Source organism: Mobula birostris, chromosome 3, assembly GCF_030028105.1.
Source record: "Mobula birostris isolate sMobBir1 chromosome 3, sMobBir1.hap1, whole genome shotgun sequence".
In the NCBI taxonomy this organism is placed as follows: Eukaryota; Metazoa; Chordata; class Chondrichthyes; order Myliobatiformes; family Myliobatidae; genus Mobula; species Mobula birostris.
The window spans coordinates 162076288-162098777 of NC_092372.1; the positions used below are offsets into that span (position 1 = coordinate 162076288).

Here is a 22490-nt window from a genome sequence, read left to right on the forward strand (position 1 = left end):
AGGTTATTTTTTTCTAGCTGGAACCAGTGACACAATCACAGGATACTGGGTATGATGCTTCGAACTGAGGTGAGGAGAAATTTCTTCCTTGGAAGCTGGTGAACCTCAGGAACTGTCTTAACATGGAAAATTCTGGAGGCTCTATATATATTTAAGGATATGAGTTTCTAGGTGCAGCAGGCATCAGGATGCATGATGAAAGAAAACTAATATAGTATTGAGGTAAAGCATCAGCCATGATCAAACTGAATGGCTTTGGCTTAAAGAGCCAAATGTCTCCCTTCTGATTTTCCAAGTGATCTGTGAGGGTCCCCTCTGTCGGCTAGGGTCACCTCTGTCGGCTAGGGTCAATCATGGATATTGCATCCTAGCTGTTTATGTGGCTATGCAAGCCGGTACCAAAACTAGGACACTACAATACAGGGAGGAAGCTGTTGCCCATGCAGCAGGTTCCCCCTCTCCAAGCAGCTGATGAATGCAAAGGAATGGCAAACAATTACAGTTTATCAGGAGTTGCCAGTCAACATTGAACTACTTTAGGGATTCCTGCTCTGGATTTTTCCCCGTTGTTGACTCCTGAGGCCCTCCCCAAGAATGGCTATAGCCACAAGGTTGTGGAGGTTTAAGATGAGATTTTTCCTTCTCCTACATAAGCTGCCCACTATGGCTGTTGAGCCTCATTATTTTCCAAGTTTTTTTTTAAAAGAAACTTGGTGCTTTGGGAAAGGAAATCTATCACTCTTACTTCATCTGGCCTGTATGTGATTTTAGATTTGCCTACATGGTTCCTCCCCAATGATTTTCTCAGTTTAAGAGTTAACTAAGGATGGGCAATATATTCAGCCTGTGATATCCTCAGCCCTGTAAGTAAATGTGTAACAAGGAACTGAATACCATGTGTCAATATTGCTCACAGTCTAGGGCTGAATTTAAAATGGAGTTGACTTCACTTAACACTATCAACTGGAGGAGAAATATAAGGTGACCCAGAATTGTGTTTGGGGAGTGTTCATGTGTGGGTGATGAAGGTGCTGGAAGGAAAGCTATTGAAATAAAATTCTGCTGCTTCATGTACATAGACGATCAAGGCAATTCCACTCATCTGGACTGTGAAGAAGTAGTAAAGAAAGTTGTGATATGGATGTTGCCAGATTTGGAGATGTATTGAAAATATTGGATTACAGTCTATTTTACACCAAATTTAGTACTTGGGGTTAAGAAATGATTTGGAAAACACAATTCTGAAATTTAGTAATGTGAACTAGATTTCAGTTGTGATGAAAAATTACCAAACTGAGGCATTAGCCCTTTTTCTAAGCAGTTGCTGGCTGATTTGTGGAATGTTTTCGGCTATTTTCTGGCTTTAGATTAGATTCCATGGAGCTGGATTTGTTTTGAATTACATTTTTCTTGCAAGCATGTTATCTTCGTGTTCAATACCTTTTTTAAATGATGCTTTCTTTTTGTGTGTTATCTATTTTTCCATTAACTAAGTTGCAATGAGACGGATGCATGTAATGTTAAGGATTATGCATTTTTCAAGTTTCATTAGTGGTCTGGATCCATATATATGGAATTAAAATGAACTCCTTGGTTTTCTTTGTAGAGCATGTTCAGCGCAAATCGGCAGAAAATCAAAGAAAAGACGGAAATATTGAATCAGGATTGGAAGCAGCACAGGATCCAACCTGTTCACATTATGACAGTGAGCACAATGCGTGGTACAAGAGAGGTATAATATATTTATAAGAAAGGGTAAAGGATATTTGGTAATCATTTTAGCTTGTTAGTGATTGTTTGACTCTTTAAATGCCATTTTTCTGTAGAAAGCTATTGTATATTTAGTTGCATATATTTCTTCACAGTCAATGAATTGATCTCTTTTTATGTCATACTTGATTCTGATTATGAAACAAATAGTGCTGTTGAATTGCAAAATAGGGACAGTTGGCAAATTTCAAGTAATTCTGACTCCTTTATTCTAAGTATTGCTATGTGTGTACTTTAAAATATTTTAGAATTTTTCAGATAAACTGATATTAAAGTACTAGCGTCAAAGTATTAGCAAAGTTAAATGTGTAAATAGATATGTTATTCTTTGCTGTAACATTAGAGGGAGTATTTATTTATTGCTTTGTGCCCATTAAAGTATTCCTGAAGTGTTATTCTTGTAATACAGTACACTTTTCATACCAAATTTATCCAAAGTGTTTGGAGAATGGCTTTGTGCTGTTTGAACCATGTCTTTATCACACTTCCAAAGCATTTCAACTCTACAAAGTTAAACATGTTAACATATCATTAAAATTAACACAATAACAAACTGGGTGTACAGCTATAATGCCTGAACATTATCTCTTCCAGTACATTAATGCCATTTGATCATCTACGAATGCTTTGCCACAGTAGTCTTTCTTTCTCCTTTCCTCGTGTTTCTTATTTGGCTGCTACATTCTGTTTGCCTTTTTTCACACACATTTTGGAACAAGAACTGTAAAACCGTATAAGCTATTGTGGGTTTCTGCAATAAATACAAATAGAAACATAGAAAATAGGTGCAGGAGTGGGCCATTCGGCCCTTCGAGCCTGCACCGCCATTTATTATGATCATGGCTGATCATCCAACTCAGAACACCGCCCCAGCCTTCCCTCCATACCCCCTGACCCCCGTAGCCACAAGGGCCATATCTAACTCCCTCTTAAATATAGCCAATGAACTGGCCTCAACTGTTTCCTGTGGCAGAGAATTCCACAGATTCACCACTCTCTGTGTGAAGAAGTTTTTCCTAATCTCGGTCCTAAAAGGCTTCCCCTCTATCCTCAAACTGTGACCCCTCGTTCTGGACTTCCCCAACATCGGGAACAATCTTCCTGCATCTAGCCTGTCCAATCCCTTTAGGATCTTATACATTTCAATCAGATCCCCCCTCAATCTTCTAAATTCCAACGAGTACAAGCCCAGTTCATCCAGTCTTTCTTCATATGAAAGTCCTGCCATCCCAGGAATCAATCTGATGAACCTTCTCTGTACTCCCTCTATGGCAAGGATGTCTTTCCTCAGGTTAGGGGACCAAAACTGCACACAATACTCCAGGTGTGGTCTCACCAAGGCCTTGTACAACTGCAGTAGTACCTCCATGCTCCTGTACTCAAATCCTCTCGCTATAAATGCCAGCATACCATTCGCCTTTTTCACCACCTGCTGTACCTGCATGCCCACTTTCAATGACTGGTGTATAATGACACCCAGGTCTCGTTGCACCTCCCCTTTTCCTAATCGGCCACCATTCAGATAATAATCTGTTTTCCTATTTTTGCCACCAAAGTGGATAACTTCATATTTATCCACATTAAATTGCATCTGCCATGAATTTGCCCACTCACCCAACCTATCCAAGTCACCCTGCATCCTCTTAGCATCCTCCTCACAGCTAACACTGCCACCCAGCTTCGTGTCATCCGCAAACTTGGAGATGCTGCATTTAATTCCCTCATCCAAGTCATTAATATATATTGTAAACAACTGGGGTCCCAGCACTGAGCCTTGTGGTACCCCACTAGTCACCGCCTGCCATTCTGAAAAGGTCCCGTTTATTCCCACTCTTTGCTTCCTGTCTGCTAACCAACTCTCCACCCACACCAATACCTTACCCCCAATACCGTGTGCTTTAAGCTTGCACACTAATCTCCTGTGTGGGACCTTTTCAAAAGCCTTCTGAAAATCCAAATATACCACATCCACTGGTTCTCCCCTATCCACTCTACTAGTTACATCCTCAAAAAATTCTGTGAGATTCGTCAGACATGATTTTCCTTTCACAAATCCATGCTGACTTTGTCCGATCATTTCACCGCTTTCCAAATGTGCTGTTATCACATCCTTGATAACTGACTCCAGCAGTTTCCCCACCACCGACGTTAGGCTAACCGGTCTATAATTCCCTGGTTTCTCTCTCCCTCCTTTTTTAAAAAGTGGAGTTACATTAGCCACCCTCCAATCCTCAGGAACTAGTCCAGAATCTAACGAGTTTTGAAAAATTATCACTAATGCATCCACTATTTCTTGGGCTACTTCCTTAAGCACCCTGGGATGCAGACCATCTGGCCCTGGGGATTTATCTGCCTTTAATCCCTTCAATTTACCTAACACCACTTCCCTACTAACATGTATTTCGCTCATTTCCTCCATCTCACTGGACCCTCTGTCCCCTACTATTTCTGGAAGATTATTTATGACCTCCTTAGTGAAGACAGAACCAAAGTAATTATTCAATTGGTCTGCCATGTCCTTGCTCCCCATAATCAATTCACCTGTTTCTGTCTGCAGGGGACCTACATTTGTCTTTACCAGTCTTTTCCTTTTTACATATCTATAAAAGCTTTTACAGTCCGTTTTTATGTTGCCTGCCAGTTTTCTCTCATAATCTTTTTTCCCCTTCCTAATTAAGCCCTTTGTCCTCCTCTGCTGAACTCTGAATTTCTCCCAGTCCTCAGGTGAGCCACTTTCTCTGGCTAATTTGTATGCTTCTTCTTTGGAATTGATACTATCCCTAATTTCTCTTGTCAGCCACAGGTGCACTACCTTCCTTGATTTATTCTTTTGCCAAACTGGGATGAACATTTGTTGCAGTTCATCCATGCAACCTTTAAATGCTTGCCATTGCATATCCACCATCAATCCTTTAAGTGTCATTTGCCAGTCTATCTTAGCTAATTCACGTCTCATACCTTCAAAGTTACCCCTCTAAGTTCAGAACCTTTGTTTCTGAATTAACTATGTCACTCTCCATCTTAATGAAGAATTCCACCATATTATGGTCACTCTTACCCAAGGGGCCTCTCACGACAAGATTGCAAATTAACCCTTCCTCATTGCTCAAAACCCAGTCCAGAATAGCCTGCTCTCTAGTCGGTTCCTCGACATGTTGGTTCAAAAAACCATCCCGCATACATTCCAAGAAATCCTCTTCCTCAGCACCTTTACCAATTTGGTTCACCCAATCTACATGTAGATTGAAGTCACCCATTATAACTGCTGTTCCTTTATTGCACACATTTCTAATTTCCTGTAATACCATCTCCGACCTCACTACTACTGTTAGGTGGCCTGTACACAACTCCCACCAGCGTCTTCTGCCCCTTAGTGTTACGCATAGGCTATAAATTAATATGCCTTTCTCTTAGCAGCTTTTACTATATGGCAGAGGCTGCTGTTTATTTGGGTAAAGATTAAATCATTTCTTCATAATTTGCAAGATGACATAGGCCACCAGAGGCAGTACTGTTTGTCATGCAAGCCAATTCCAGCTTATCAGTTACTTTTAATTGTTATGTAGTTTGTAGGGCACAGTGGATTGTGTAAACAACTGAAGTTGCAGGATACCAGAGATGCACAAAATCAGATATAATGTAACAGATAGACTAATGGAAAACACTACTGTACAAATCAGTGAAAAATAAAGGTTAAAGTGACATGTTTATGGATTGAAAGTGGTAATTTTAGCTGAGATGTTAAGAATTAACATTGTTGGAAGGAAGTTGAAATATTCCAGAGTTACTGAAAGGAAATGGAATTAGCATAGGAAAATGATGCTGAGGTAAGAGCAACTTTGATCTTCAGAATAGGGGAGCAGATATGAGTTGTCAAATAACTTTTTCCTGATATTTTTATTTAGAATTATAACATTGTTGCCTCTGTTGTGCACTATAATTAGTCCTGTGTTACTCTTTCCCTCAGGAGCTATGATTTCCCTCCCTTTTTATTTAAGCCCTGACTGTTAAAAGCAGAGTCACTCCTTATAAGAACTGAACTCAAGGTCAAAGCTATATTTTTCTCTCACATTGCTGTCTCTCTTGTTCATCACTTTAAATCTGGGTCCTTGGTCTTAATGGATTGTAGATGTTGTGGTTTAAATGTCATAGATCAAACTGGTTAAATACCATATCTTTGTAATTTGTCTTAAACAGATGAATTCAAACTTTTTAAAAAAAAAAATCATGTTCAACCCAAATACAAAGTCACAGGTGAAAGCAGGGCCAGCCAAATCATGATTTTTCAATGTAAACAATAGTGTGAAAAATGTTTATTAAAAAGAGTTAGAAAACATTTATGACCGGATCTATTTGTTTGAATGGTTAGAAGTTTGGTATAAAAATTGGTGGTGTTAATAGTGAGGAAGGTAGTCTTGGACTACATGTTAATATTGATCATTTGGTTAAATGGGCAGAGCAATGGCAGGTGGAACTTAATCCTGTAAAATATGAACTGATCTACTTTGAGAGGACCATTAAAGGGAAATATTTTATATTTCTCAATTTTTTTGAAAGTCTTATTTAAATTTAACTTTTTCTATCAATAATCTTGAAATAAACCTTTCTAATTATAAACTAGAATTATTTTTTATCGTAAGCCTCAGTAGAATATTTTAAAACTCCTTTTAGAAGTGCTTTCTTTAAATCCCTTAGTTGTGCAACATGGTGAAAACACAAGCATATCATGCAGCTGGTTGCTATTATAGCAAATGCAACAAATAAAGAGCAATGGCACCAGGCCTTATGGCAAAAATGTATCAAACTCTAAAAATTGCATATCAAAAATTCAAACTTTGCTGCACGAGGACAATTGTAAGTTTCACACTGCATATGCATACACATATTATATAGGGGCATGAAGTACTGAAATAGAACTTCAACCCACCATGATTATAATGACTGTTAAGCACCTACCTACTCTAACGCCATTTAATCCAGCGCTGTCAGTAACAATCAGTGTTTGGCAATTCAAGTGCTTGTCTGGATACTTTTTTAAACTGCCAGGTGCTGTCTACATCAGTCCCTTGTTGCAGATTTTACCCTGGGGATGGGTGCGCGGGGTGGAAATACTCCTGCTCAGATCCCTAATGACATTATCCTCTCTTTAGAAAATTTGCTTTCTTGGCTTTAGAATGCACTGTTGGCTCAATTCAAACAATAATTTAGTAACTCATATTTTCTTTATTTCCAGTGTGCTGTGGAGAGTGGATTCCCTGAGTTTCCAAAGCAGATTATTCCCCTTAAGACTTTAAATGCAGTGGCCTCTATCCCAGTTATGTATTCCTGGTCTCCTCTTCAGCAAAATTTCATGGTATGTGATCCAGACATGTGAGTAATCTTTTTACAATTTCCTTTTGGAATGCATTCACAAATTTTATTCTTATTTGGGTGGGGGGGAAGCGTGGGATGAGAATATTTAATCCTGTTTTTATCCCGAAATGTTAAGTTTAAGTGCTAGTTTTTACAGTAATTAATAGTGATTGAAAATTTTCATGTAAGCTAAATTTTGTAACAAACATGATAGAATTAAAGAAGCAGAAAAAAAACTTGGCTAGTGTCTGTTGCCAATGAAGGATGTTTACTTTCTAGGCAGTAAGTTGGACTAGTAGTAATTTTTGGTTTAGTGAACTTCATACAAGTCACACTTTCCTAATTCTTTTAAACTTAATGGGTATTCAATGACAATGGGGGGATAGTACACAAAAAATGTAATAGTTGTCTGAATCTTGCACTAATTAGAAGTGCAAAGTTGATGGCGATGTTTGGTATACTCTTTTACACTTGTACCAAAGGAACTTTCTCTTAAATTTAAGGTGGAAGATGAAACTGTTCTACATAACATTCCTTACATGGGTGATGAAATCTTGGATCAAGATGGGACTTTCATTGAAGAGCTCATAAAAAACTACGATGGAAAGGTGCATGGTGACAGAGGTAAGATTTTCTATCTGCTACTTCAGAATAAGGTCCATTTGGCAATCTTATTTCTGCCATGCTACTTTTTGGATTTTCAAAGCAAGGAATGCAGGAATATTTGGAGTATCCATAAGGCTTAAAATCTGCAACTGACATCATGCCTCTCGCAGTGTGATTTGTAAAGCAATAATTACAGGTAAAACATCCAACAACATTCATTGCAGTAATTTCTCTAGATATCCAGGGATTTATTTGTGATATTAGACTCTAGAATGTGCAGCATTTTTCTTTAGCTCCAATAACAAAAATAGTGAAGTCATGAAATTCTTCATCTTCCAGGTTGAAAGCACCCATCTTTTACCTTTCCTAGTTGCCCTTTCTCAGACCACTAGGCTAATTTAAAATTGTTTGCCTGGACCCTCGTCCAAAATTTGTATCCTCCTTATCTCTCCGTATACTGCCTGCAACTTTGGTTTGTTCTTATTCCCATTAATCTACTGTATCCCCAAGTTCTCTTTCGGGCCACTTTTTAAGGATGTTAGTGTTTTGTTCTTAGAGACTCTTTCAAACATTCTATTATCGCTCTTGTCATTTAAAAGCAGCACAGATTATCTGTCCTTTGAAATTGTTGCTTTCTCTCAAAATCATATGTCATCAATTTTGCTTTCTGGCAGCAGTACAATGCAAAATTACTATACAATAAGAAGTAAATAAATAGTACAAAATAGCAGTACAAGATATTGTTCATGCATTCATTGTCCATTCAGAAATCTGATGGCGGAGGGGAAGAAGCTGTTCCTGAAATGTTGGGTGTGTGTCTTTAGGTTCCTGTATGTCTTCGATGGTAGCAATGAGAAGAGGGCATGCCCTGGGTGATGGGGGTCCTTAAGGATGGATGCCACCTTTTTGAGGATGTTGTCAATGCTGTCGTCATGGGATACTGCCCATGATGGAGCTGGTAGAGTTTATTCCACTCCTGTGCAGTGGCCCCTCCATACCAAATGGTTTCATTTCATTTTTAAAATGTTTTATTGATCTATAATCTTCTACAGCTATAAAATACAGAAGTTCAGCAAATTAGTATATATATAATTAATAAAGCTGAAGAAAAAAACGTATATGCTAATGAAAAAAAATTATATAAGAAGAAGAGGGAAACAAGAGAACCCCAACTAACTGAAAAAAACCCCACTAACTACAAAACAAAAAAAAAGAAAAAAAACATTAGGAACCAACTCCCGGAGCAATAGAGCCCCACCTTCTCTCAAAATCGAATCGGGGATCAGAAGTTCTACTTCTAATTTTTTCCAAACTAAGACATAACATTACTTGGGAAAACCATTGAATTACTGTAGGAGCAGAGGTATCTTTCCACTTCAATAAAATAGCCCTTCGTGCCAACAATGTAACGAATGCAATTACATGTTGGTTTGAAAATGAAATGCCCTGTATATGATGTGGAACTATTCCAAATAGAACAGTCAATGTATTAGGTTGTAAATTTATTTTCAAAGCTTTAGAAATTGTAGAAAATAAAGATTTCAATGAGGAACATGACCAGAACATATGTGACAAAATAGCTACTTTATTTTTTGCACCTATCACAATAATTACCTATATTAGGAAATATTTTGGATAGCCTCTCCTTTGTTAAATAATAGCGGTGAACAATTTTAAATTGAATTAAACTATGATTGGCACATATCGAAGAAAAATTAACCATTTTCAGAACTCGCAACCAATCTTCATTAACAAAAGTCATATTAAGTTCTCTCTCCCAATCTTGTTTAATCTTTAGTGAGAGGTTATCTTTTTGTAGTAAAAGTAAATTATAAATTCTACCAATGGAACCTCTCACTAAAGGATTCATATTCAAAATAGTATCCAACAAATCAGATTCTTGCATATATGGAAACGTAGAAACATATTTTTGTAAAAAATGTCTAACCTGAAATTATTGCAAGAAATGTGTATGAGAGAGAGAATATTTGCTAATTAACTCTTCAAACGTCATCAATCGACCATCACTGAATAAATCTGCAAAAGAACAGATCCCCTTCTTTCTCCATAAAAGAAAAACGGGATCAGTAATTGAAGGTTTAAATAGCAAATTTCGAAATACAGGGCTAGACAATTTAAATTGTTTAAAATTAAAAGAGTTGCGAAACTGAAACCAAATCCGTAAGGACTGTTTAATAACAGGGTAGAGATTTAAATTGGAAATTCTAGCAAGCTGTAAAGGTAATGGAGCTCCTAATAATGAAGTTAAATAAAATTGATTAATAGCTTTAAATTCCAAATCAATCCAAGCTGGTTTTTGGCTCTTATCGAGCCAATATAATCAAAAACATAGTTATCGGATATTAACGACCCAATAATACAACCTTAAATTGGGTAGCACGAGTCCACCATCTTTTTTGGATTTTTGTAAATGAAACTTGTTAACTCTTGGTTTTTTATTATTCCAAATAAAGGACGAAATAGTAGATTCGATTTTTTTAGTTAGAAAAATGGGTATATTTTGAAAAATATATAAAAATCTAGGTAAAATCATCATTTTCAGGGCATGAATACGACCTATTAAAGAAAGTGTAAGAGGATTTCATCCAGAAAATAATTGTTTCATAGAGTCCAATAAAGAAACTACATTAGCTTTATAAAGATCCTTATTTTTTTGTAATGATAATACCCAAATATTTAAAAGAATTCACAATTCTAAATGGAATATCATTATATATAAAAACAGGAACATTTAAAGGGAACAGTTCACTTATATTTAAATTAAGATTATATCCTGAAAATTTTCCAAAATCATTTAATAATTCCAAAAGATTAGGAATAGATTCTTCAGGATTCGAGATATAAACCAGAAGATCATCTGCATAAAGAGAGATCTTATGTATGGTCCCATTTATAGAAATACCATGAATGTTTTTAGCTTCACGAATTGTTATAGCCAAAGGCTTCAGTACGAGATTAAATAATAAAGGACTTAATGGAAACCATTGTCGAGTACCTCATGAAAGTGAATAAAAGGGAGACCCAAGATTATTAGTAATAACGGTAGTGATAGGGTTCTTATAGATTATTTGAATCCACTTATTAAAATTATTACCAAAGCCAAATCGCTCTAATACATTAAACAAATAAGTCCATTCAACGCTGTCAAATGCCTTTTCTGCATCCAGAGAAATAACACATTGGGGTGTTTTGGATAATGGTGAATATATAATGTTCATCAATCTCCGAACATTAGAAAAAGAATAGCGGCCTCTAATAAAGCCTGTTTGATCCATAGAGATAATTTTAGATAAAGTCTTTACCAAACGGTTAGCCATTATCTTACTTTAGCATCCACATTTAATAGTGAAATAGGTCTATAAGATGAGCATTCAGTAGGATCTTTATCTTTCTTAAGGAGTAAAGAAACAGAACCTTCCTAAAAAGAAGGTAAATTACCTTTCTCAGAAGATTTGTGAAATATTTCCAAAAGGTATGGAGAAAGTAAATTTTCAAATTTTTTGTAAAACCCTACCGAATAACCATCGAGTCCAGGAGTTTTACCTGATTGCATTGACCATATAATTTTCTGAATTTCATGTTCAACAATTGGAGCATCAAGGGTCTGTTGATCTTCAGCAGTAATTTGAGGAAATTTAATCTTATATGAAGAAACCTTCATTTTGGAGGGATCTGCAGGAAACTGAGATTTATAAAGATCAGAATAAAAATCCTGAAAAATATTATTAATGTCTTCATAATTACTTAATATATCTCCATTATCTTTACAAATCTTTAAAATTTGTCTTTTAGCTTTAGCAGCCCTCAATTGGGAAGCTAAAAGCCTATTATTTTTATCCTCAAAAATATAAAACTGACTTTTTCATTTAAGCAAATATCCTTCAGTAGGATAAGTTAATAAATTATATTGTGATTGTAATTCCACTCTTTTTTAAACAAATCAAGATTTGGAAAGATTGTGTTCATATCTAATTCTTTAATTTGTTTAGCAATTTTATCTAATTCCATTCTTGTCTGTTTCTTCAACTTAGCTAAATAAGAAATAATCTGACCATGTAAATAAGCTTTTAACGTATCCCAAATGACTAACTTTGAGACGTTTCCTGTATTATTAAAGAGAAAAACTCTTTTATCTGAGTTTCAATAAACTCATCAAAATCTGAACTTTGTAACAAATGTTCTGGAAAATGCCAAGGTGGTCTTGTAGAAACAACATCTTTCAAATCAAATATTAAATTTAAAGGAGCATGATCAGAAATAACAATTGCATCATATTCATATTTCTGAACATTAAATATAAGTTAAGGGTTGACTATAAAATAGTCGATTCTTGAATATTTATTATGAACATGTGGAAAAAAAGGAATATTCTCTATCAGTAGGATGCATATGTCTCCAGACTTCAATTAAAAAGGAATTAATAAGTGATGCAGAGCGATTAGGGAGTTGATGTCTAGATGATGATTTATCTAATAAGGGATTTAAGCAAGTATTAAAATATCCACCCATTAATAACATTGATTCATTTAAATCAGGTAATAGAGCGAAAATATCTTTTAAAAAATGAAGAATCATCAGCATTTGGTCCATATATGTTAACCAAAACCTTTTTCTTATTTTAAATTGTTCCTTTAACAATCAAAAATCTATCATTATTATCAGATATAATATCCTCCTGATTAAAGGGAATATTAGAATCAATAAAAATGGAAACAACCCTAATTTTACTTTGAGAGTTTGCGTGAATCTGAGGGCCCTTCCAAAATTAAAAAAAAAATTGATTTTTATCAGATAACCTAACGTGTCTCTTGTGCAAAAATTATATCAGGTTGGAATCGATTAATAATTTTAAATGTTTTCTTATGTTTAATAGGATGATTCCAACCACGGGCATTCCAACTTAAAACATTTAACTGTTTAAATAACATCATGAAACTTTATATCTAAAGAAAACAAATGCATGTCAGGATAAGGTAGTCGTGAATGGCGGTGATAAGCAACAATGATAACAATTTGCGTACGCTCCAGAATCCATAATGGGAATAAAAAATAGAAATTTAAAAAAAAGAAAAAAACCCACCCAACCTACAAAGCCCAGGAATAAGTCAATATCAATCGACGCAAGCCCCAAGGAATGCATAAGAAGCAATTCTGAAATCCACCTGCCTAAATAAAAGGTACAGATGAAAAAAGGTAATCTGTCTCCCTTTCCCAAGTATACAACTCATTACAGTCGACATACAACTCATTACAATTAAATTAGAAAAAACAGCTAACAGAAATTACCTTCAATTTAGAAAGTAACCTTCATAACATTAGATATGAAAAAACACTTCCAAAACAAATTCTTGAAATAGTTGCGCAGAAGAGAAAACATCACCATCTTTAACTCATTACGTCTATCTATAAAACGTAAAAAAAAAAACGAATAGTGAGTTAAAAGTTCTTAACAAAAACATACAAAGCAAAAAAAAACAATTTTTGGATGTAGCAAACAAAAAGAAATTCTAAATGGTTTAACATTTCTACAGTCTTCCAACAGATCCCATGAGATATCTTCTAAAATTAAAACTGTCCAAACCAGTCTATTTCAAAGGTAAAGGTACTTTTTAATACCAAGACTTTCTGTACTTCTCAATTCTTCCAATCTCATCATTCCTTGTATCGTGAAACGATCGAATAATTGTAAGTCTTTTAAACTTCAGGCTTCAGACTCATCCAGGAGAGAATTAATAAAATGCACTGCATCGGCTGGATCCTCAAAGATACGAACCCCAGAGTCTTTAGTGAAAAACCTTAATTTAGCTGGATACAGAAGAAAGGGATGCATCTGCTTTTGAAAGGCCATTTGCATTGCGGCCGCGAATCCAGAACGTTTCTGAACAATTTCACGAGGAAAATCTTGAAAGAAACGAATCTCAGAGCCTTGAAATTCAAACAGTCTTTGTTTTCTTGCCAGTTTAATAATACGGTCTTTGTTTTAAATACGAAGGAAACGCACAATAACATGTCTGTTTTTACCTTGTTCCGAAATTGAAATTCCAACTCTATGAGCTATTTCAATGTCGGGCAATTGTGAAAATGCCTCAGGAAATAGAGATTGAAACATTTTGGCGAAATAGTCCAGTATGTCGGCAGATTCTGATTTCTCTTTCAATCCAACAATTTGAATATTGTTCTGATGAGATCGAGCTTCCAAATCAGCAACTCGTCGTTGAGCCTTTTCCAGACGAGAAGAAATATCGGCCGCATTGCAAGTTACTTCTTTAATTTTTTCCTCTGAAGGGAGAAGACTTTCTTTTAGTTGAGTTAGTTCAGCGACAATGGAGCTCATTTGAGTTTCTAATCTATTAACCCAGGCTGGCTCTTCAGAAGCTTCGTCAGCTTTTTTAGATTTACCATTACCTGTATCGGGATTCCTTTTAGTGCTTCTCAAGGTAGCCATAACTATAATTATCACTTTGAAAGATCTGACTGAATAAAGTTAAAATTTCAAAGTTTAAGTCGGGAAAGGGAGAAATTAAAGACAGACAGAAAGACACTGTGTCTTACATGTCCACAGGCGGAAGGAGGAGGCCATGCCAAATGGTGATGGAACCAGTCAGAATGCTCTCCATGGTTCTTTGGTAGAAATTTGCACAAGTTTTTAGTGATATACCAAGTCTCCTTAAACTCCCAATGAAATGTAGCTACTGTAGTGCCGCCTTTGTAATTGCATCAATGTTTTGTCCAGGACAGATCTTCAGAGACGTTCAGGAACTTGAAACTGCTCACCTTTTCCACTGCTGATCCCTTGTTGAGGACTGGCATGTGTTCCCTCGACTTCCCTTTCCTGAAAATCACAATCATTTTCTTGATCTTACTGGCATTGAGTGCAAGGTTATTGCTTTGACACTGCTCAACCAGCTGATCTATCTCACTCCTGTATGCCTCCTCGTTACCATCTGAATTTCTGCCAGCAGTAGTTGTGTAATTGGCAAATTTATAGATGATGCTTGAGAGATACGTAGTCACGCTGTAGAAAAAGAAGAGCAGTGGAATCCTTGAAGTATACCAGAGTTCATTGTCAGCAAGGTGGAGATGTTATTTCCTATCTGCTCTGCCTGAAGTTTCCCAATGAGGAAGTGAAGGATCCAGTTGCAGAGGAAGGTACTGAGGCCTGGGTTTTGGACATACCCTAGGGGTGAGAGTCTTCAATGATTGCGCCGCATTCTTAAGGTGGCAACTTTTGAAGATGTTTTGATGATGGGGAGGGTTGTGCCCATGATGGAGCTAACTGAGTCTACAACCATCTGCAGTCTCTTTTCGATTGCGTACATTGGAGCCTCCATATCAGCAGGCAAAATGCTCTGCATCATAGATCTGAAGAAATATGTTAGCGCCTTGGTGACATACGAAATCTCTTCAAACTCGGAATGAAGTATAGACATGGGCATGCTTTCTTTATGGTTGCATCAATGAGTTGGGCTCAGGATAGATCCTTTGAAGGTGTTAGCCTTTCCATCACTGACCTTGCTTTTCTCACGCAGAGCAGTATAGCACTGGGCAGGTGAATTTGATGCTAGTTCATACTAAATGTCGCCTTCCTGCATACCCTTTGTCCATTCCCTTCATATTGGTATTATTTTTAAAACCCCTTGCACTCCACCAAACTGCCAGCTTCCACTAATACCCCTGTTAACCTATTTCAGGCACCTACCATTCTGTGTTACCAAAAAAAGTTCCCTGAGCCCACTACTCCTCCAAACTTTAGAAGCATGTCCTCTGGTATTTGACCTTTCTAATCCAGGGAAAAGATTCTGACAATCTACTCTATCTATGTCTCTCATACTTTTAGAAACCTCTATCAGGTCTCCCTTCAGCTGAAAGGGGTTGGAAGAGATGGAGAGAACAACCCAAGTTTGTCCAACTTTTCCTTTAATGCAGTACCTATAGAAAGTATTCACCTCCTTTAGAAGTTTTCATGGTTTATTGCTTTACAACATTGCATCACAGTGGATTTAATTTGGGTTTTTTTTGACACTGATTAACAGAAAAAGACTCTTTCGTGACAAAGTAAAAACAAATATCTCCAAAGTGATCTAAATTAATTACGTGTTTTGAACACAAAATAATTGATGGCATAAATATGCACCCTCTTTAACATTGCATACCAAATCATCACTGGTACAGTCAATTGGTTTTCAAAGTCACATAATTAGTTAAATGGAGATCACCATGTGTAGTCAAGGTGTTTCAGCTGATAGTGGTTAAAATACACAAGTATCTTGAAGGTTCAACTGCTGGTGAGTTTGTATCCTGGCAAAAACTACACCATCAAGACAAAAGAACACTCCAGGCAACTCTGCGAAAAAGTCATTCAAAGGTACAAGACAGGAGATGGATACAAGAAAATTTCCAAGTCACTGAAAATCTTGGAGTTCAGTTAAGTCAGTCATCAAGAAATGGAAAGAATATGACATAGCTGTACATCTACCCAGAACAGGCTGTCCTCAACAACTGTTGCCTAGGTACTTCAGGTCACAGCTTTATGGGAGAGTGGCAAACAGAAAGCCACTGTTGGGGAAAAAAAAACTTGGCGTGAAATCTTGGCTAGAGTTTGCCAGAAGGCGTGTGGGAAACTCTGAAGTCAGTTGGAAGAAGTTTCTATGGTCTGATGAAACCAAAATTAAGCTTTTTGGCCATCAGACTAAATGCTATGTTTGGAGTAAGCCATGCACTGGACATCATCAAAAACACCCTTTTCCTAAAGTGCAGCATGGTGGTGGCTGCATCATGCCGTGAGGATGCTTTACTGTAGCACACCCTGGAAGGCTTGTGAAGGTAGAATATAAAATGAATACAGCAAAATGCAGGAAATTCTGGAGGAAAACCTGATGCAGTCTGCAAGAGAATTGCAACTTGGGAGAAGATTTGTTTTCCAGCAAGACAATGACTCATGCATAAAGTCAGAGCTATACAGGAATGGTTTAAAAGCAACAAAGTTAATGTCCTGGAGTAGCCAAGCCAGAGTCCAGACCTCAATCCACTAAATACTGACGATGGTGGTGAATACTTATGCAATCAATTATTTTGTGTTTTATATTTGTAATTAATTTAGATCACTTTGTAGAGATATGTTTTCACTTTGACATGAAAGTGTCTTTTTCTGTTGATCGGTGTCAAAAGAAGCCAAATTTAATCCGCTGTGATTCGATGTTGTAAAACAATAAAACACAAAAACTTCTGGGGGGGGCGGGGGATCCCACATATCACCTTTTGTTTCTCCCTCCCCTCCCCTACTTTCTTACTCTGACTTCTCCAGTCCGAATGAAGGGTCTTGGCCCAAAATGTCGATTGTACTCTTTTCCTTAAATGCTGTCTCGCCTGCTGAATTCTTTGTGTTGCATATGACTAAAGTTCTATATTTTTGCAGCATGACTTACTTTCTGTTGTACCCAGCCCCTCTAATAACAAAGGCAAGTAAGTCGTATGCCTTCTTAACTGCCTTTTCCATCTGTATATCCACTTTTAGTGAATAATGGACTGGGGCCCCAAGACCTCCCTTACCTTAATACTGTTAAGTGGTCTACCATTAAATGTTTATTTTCTCATTTATTTTACTTTCCAAACAGCAGCAAATTGCACTTGTCCTGATTAAACTCCATTTGCCTCTTCTTGGCCCTTGTCTGTAACTAGTTTATATCCCACTTTATTCTTTGATAGTCTTTCAAACTATCCACAACTCCACCAACTATGGTGTCATTTAAAAACTTGCTAATCTACCCAACTACATTTTCATCAATATCATTGATCTATAATACAAACAACAGAGGTACCAGCACCGATCCTTTGGAAAGACTATTGATCTGACCTCCAGCCAGAAAGCAGCCTTCCACCCCCTACTCAGTTTTCTGTGGGCAAACCAATTTTGAATACAAGTTTCAGTTCAACCTGGACCTCATACGTCTTTATCTTCTGATTCAATGTACCATGAGGTATCATATGAAATACTGTACTAAAGTCTATGTCTATATTTGACCTTCCCAATTGCCTGCTTGAGCATTTTAGGCTATCTTTATATTTGCTAAAGCCCAGTCTAATTTTAGCTTCCTAAACCTTGCATATGGTTCCTTCTTTGTCCTGGAAACAATTAGGATCTCTTGGGACATCCAAGGTTCCTGAATTTGCCATTCTTCTTGCTTCTTACTAGAGCATGCCAATCCTGAACAATGATTAGCTAGTCTGATGGCAGCAGCTCCCAACTAGCAGCCCCTAGCTTCTACCATAATTTACCACCCCACTCTGCATACCTTCCCACAAGATCTGATTTTTATCTTCATTCATAACTATTTTAAAACATAACGAGTTGTGGTCACTATTCCAAAAATGTTCATCTGCTATCGGGTCTGTCACTTAGCCTGGGTCATTTCCCAGACCTTGGTCATGACCTACTGAGTTCCTTCAGCGCTTTCTGTTTGTGTTCTGGGTCCAGTATGTTCTCCAACTGGACCCTACACATGGTTCTAAGAACAGTATGTGGTGAGTCCAGTGGATGCACTGAAGAAATCCTGTTGCATCTAAGCCTCTTGTAGTAAGGAAGTTCTAATCAATGAGTCCTCACTATGACAACTGTGGTAATTTTTCTACCTTTCCATAATCTGTCTATATATCTGTTCCTCCTTTGTGACTATTGGGAGTGGGGTGTGCTGTAGCTCCAGTCCCAGCATAATTGTACCTTTCTTATTTTTGAGCTTAATGTAAGTTGCCTCTGTGGATGAGCCTTGTAGTATGCCTTCTGAATACTGCTGTGGTGTTCTCCCTTGTTTATAAGGCAACTCCCACATCTGTTTTATGGTGCTTTCTATCATGTTTAAAACAACAAAATTCAGGAACACAGCTGCCAGCCCTGTCTCTCACGCAACCAAGTTTTTGTAATGGCAACAACGGTAATTCCATTTTCCAGGCTGTGAATTCATCCTCCTTACTCATAATACTCCTAGCTTTGAAATAAACACATTTCACCTCATCAGTCCCACCACATTTATTAGTCTGCTCCTTCTTTATAGTCTTGTTTGTTACACCATCTTTCTTGCTCTCAATCTTACCATCTGTTGCTTTGTTGTTGTGGTTCCTATTCCCTTGCCACTAGTTTAAACCTTCCCGAACAGTACTAGCTTACCTCTGAGTGAGGATATTGGTTCCTCTTCAGTTCAGATGTAGTTTTGTTTGTACAGATCTCATCTGATGTGGAAGAGAACCCTATGATCCATAAATCTGAAGCTTTCCCTCCTGCACCAGGCTCTTAACCACGTGAACTTCACTATGCATTTTTTTTTTACCTCACAAGCATGTGGTACAATGCTAATCCTGAGATTACAACCCTGAAAATCCTGCTTTTGAACTTCCTACCTAGCTCCGTAAAGACACTTTACAGGGCCTCATCTCTGCGCCTGCCTATGTAATTTGTTCTTCTATGGACCATGACTTCTGGCTGGTCACCCTCCCCTCTCCAAATTTTCTATACCCGCTGCGAGACTCTCTTCATCTTTATATCATGGAAGCAACACACCATCCTGAAATCTTGATTGTGGCTACAGAAATGCCTTTCTGCACCCCTATCTATCATTGCTTTGCCTGATTTGACCCTTTCCATCTTTACCTTAGAGGTGGGCCTATTGCCACTGTCCCGACTACTGCTGCTAGCCTCTGGAAGGTCATTTTCCTCCACTCATTCCAATAGTATCAAAGGATTATACCTGCTTCTGAGAGGAATGACCGCAGGGGAACCTTGTCTGCCTGTTCACCATGCTTCTCCTGGTAGGCACTCATCTATCAGTAGCTTAGACCTTGTGTATGACCACTTCACTAAAACTTTTACCTATGATATCTCAGCCTCCTGGATGAGCCTTAGCACATCCAACTGCACCAGTTCCTTGACAGACTCTCAGGAGCTGCAGCTGGGTACATTTTTCGTAAATGTAATTATCATTAATGTGAGGTTCCCTGACTTCCTGATTAACAATGGGAAAGTGCAGAAGAGATTTCACCAGGGTGTTGCCTGAAATGGAGTGTGGTAGTTAGGAGTGATTGGGTAGGTTGGTTTTATTCTCACTGCAATGGAGGAAGCTGAGGTTTATAAAATTGAGGGGCATAGAAAGAAACACTGACAAGTGACAATGTGCAAAAGAAGACAAAACTGCAAATACAAAAAAAAAGTAAGTACATAAATAATACTGAGAACATGAGTGGTAGGGTCCTTGAATGTGAGCTCATATGTTATGGAATCAGTTCAGAGTAGAGAGGAGTGAAGTTATCATGCTGGTTCAGGAGCCTGATGGTTGAAGGGTAAACTGTTCTTGAACCTGGTGATGTGGGACCTAAGACTCCTATATCTCCTTCCCAATGGCAGCAGTGAGAAGAGAGCATGTCCTTGGATGGTGTAAGTCCTTGATAGATGCTGCTGTCTTGTGGCAGTGCTCTTTGTATGTGCTCAATGGTGAAAGGGCTTTGCCTGTGTTGGACTGGGCAGCGCACACTACTTTTTGTATGCTTTTCTGTTCTTGAGCATTGATGTTCCATATCAGGCTGTGATGCAACCAGTCAGGGTACTGTCCACTGTGCACGAAAGTTTTAAGTGACATGCCAAATCTGCGCAGTCTTTGAAAAAAGTAGCGGTGCCGTTGTACTTGTTTATAATGGCATTTGCATGTTTGTCCTGGGATGGATCCTCTGATATAACACCAAGGAACTTAAAGTTACTGACCCTCTTCAGAATCAGGTTTAATACCACCATCATTTGTAGTGAAATCTGTTAACTTTGCAGCAGCAGTACAATGCAATACATGATAAATATTAAAAAAACTGAGTTAGAGCAATTATAGATATGTATATTAAATAGTTAAAATAAGTAGTACAAAAACAGAAATAATGAAAAGTAGTGAGGTAGCATTCATGGATTCAATGTCCATTTAGAAATTGGATAGGAGAGGGGTAGAAGTTGTTCCTGAATTGTTGAGTGTGAGCCTTCAGGCTTCTGCGCCTCTGTCCTGATGGTAACAATGAGAAGAGGGCATGTCCTGCATGGTGGTGGGGGGGAGGGGTCCTTAATGATGGAAGCTGCCTTTCTGAGGCACTGCTCCTTGAAGATGTTTTGGATACTGTGGAGGCTAGTAGCCATGATGGAGATAACTAATTTTACAACTTTCTGCAATTTCGATCCTGTGCAGTAGTCCCCACCCTACCATACCAGACAGTGATGCAGCCAGTCAAAATGCTCTCCATGGTACATATGTAGACGTTTTTGGGTGTTTCAGGTGATAAATCAAATCTCTTCAAACTCCAAATGAAATGTAGCTGCTGTCTTGCCTTCTTTAGAGCTGCATCAATATGTTGTGACCAGGTTAGATCTTCGGAGATATTGACACCCAGGAAGTTGAAATAGCTTATCTCTCTACTTCTGATGTCTCTGTGGATTGGTTTCTGTTCCCTTGTGTTACCCTTTTAAAGTCCACTATCAGCTGTTTAGTCTTGCTAGCACTGAGTGCAAGGTTGTTGCTATGACACCACTCAACTAGTTAGTAGATCTTGCTCTCTAATGCCCTTTCATCACCATCTGAGATGCTGCCATAAATGGTTGTATCATCAGATGGCATTTGAGCTATACCCAGCCACACAGTCTTCACCTCTGATCTCCTAATGACTGGCTCATTGAACTCTGATTTTCCTTATGTTGAGCGAGATATTGGCTGTTGTGGCACCATTCAACCAGATTTTCAGTTTCCCTCCTAGTAGAGTATGGGGTATGAGGTGCTTTGGAGTATGCAGGTCTCTCCTTTACATGTTTTACCAGTCTGTTGTTGCTAGTACAACCTTGTATGCAGTGATGTGCTAGGGCAAAGGCTTCAACACCAGAGATGCCAACAGGCTCAATAAACTGATTAGAATGCTGGCTCTGTTATAGGAATCAAACTGGACACATTGGAAGCTGTGGTAGAACAAAGGACCCTATGGAAAATCCTGGTAATTCTGGACAATGTTTCTTACCCCCTGCATGCCACCTTGGCTGACAGAGGAACACTTTCAGTAATAGACTAAGCCAACTTCACTACTCCAAAGAGTACTATATAGAGCCTAATGGCCAAGGGTAAGAATGACCTCATCATGAGTCAACCTAAAGCCGTGGAAGTGATGATCCCCTCCTGTTAGACTGAGGTATTTTATTTTTTTATTCCTCCTTACTCTTCTTCTAATATTTGTGTATCAAGGCACTTGTAATGCTACTGTGACATTGTCATTTCCTTTAGGATTAATAAAGTATCCATCTGGCTTAAATTTCCTGAAATTCTGTATGTCCTTTCAGAAGTGGCCTTTTTCCACTAAAAAACCACACCACCTCATTGCCATCATCACCAAATCTGGCCTCACAATAGGTCATTGCTCTTGAAACTCTTGTCCATGCCTTTGAGTCCTGCATGCTGCGATACATCCTAGGATGCGCAGGAACACATCAGTGATGTAACCTGGGGTTATTGGGTGTTTCAGGTCTTTCAACATTGGAATCAGGTTTATTATCACTGGTACGTCAAATCAACCCATTTAATTATCATTCAAACCGTACATGGATGGATACAGTCGAACGAGACAGCATTCCTTGGAGGCCAAGGTGCAAAACATACATTCAAAATAGCGAAAGAGGGAAAAAACACATAGTTATGCAAGAAAACACATGCATAGTCTAAGTCCTGTGTGGCCATGTGGCC

The 22490-nt window shown here is 37.9% G+C and overlaps 1 protein-coding gene across 3 annotated transcripts in view; it reads left to right on the plus strand.

Moving 5' to 3' along the window:
* The window catches only part of ezh2 (enhancer of zeste 2 polycomb repressive complex 2 subunit), a 149508-nt gene that overhangs the window by 53151 nt on the left and 73867 nt on the right, over positions 1–22490 (plus strand). For all 3 annotated transcript variants that reach the window (XM_072253595.1, XM_072253593.1, XM_072253594.1), the window contains exons 3-5: positions 1607–1732; positions 7004–7123; positions 7626–7746. In XM_072253595.1, coding sequence (XP_072109696.1) covers positions 1607–1732; positions 7004–7123; positions 7626–7746 — 367 coding nt within the window. The remainder of the gene's footprint in view (positions 1–1606; positions 1733–7003; positions 7124–7625; positions 7747–22490) is intronic.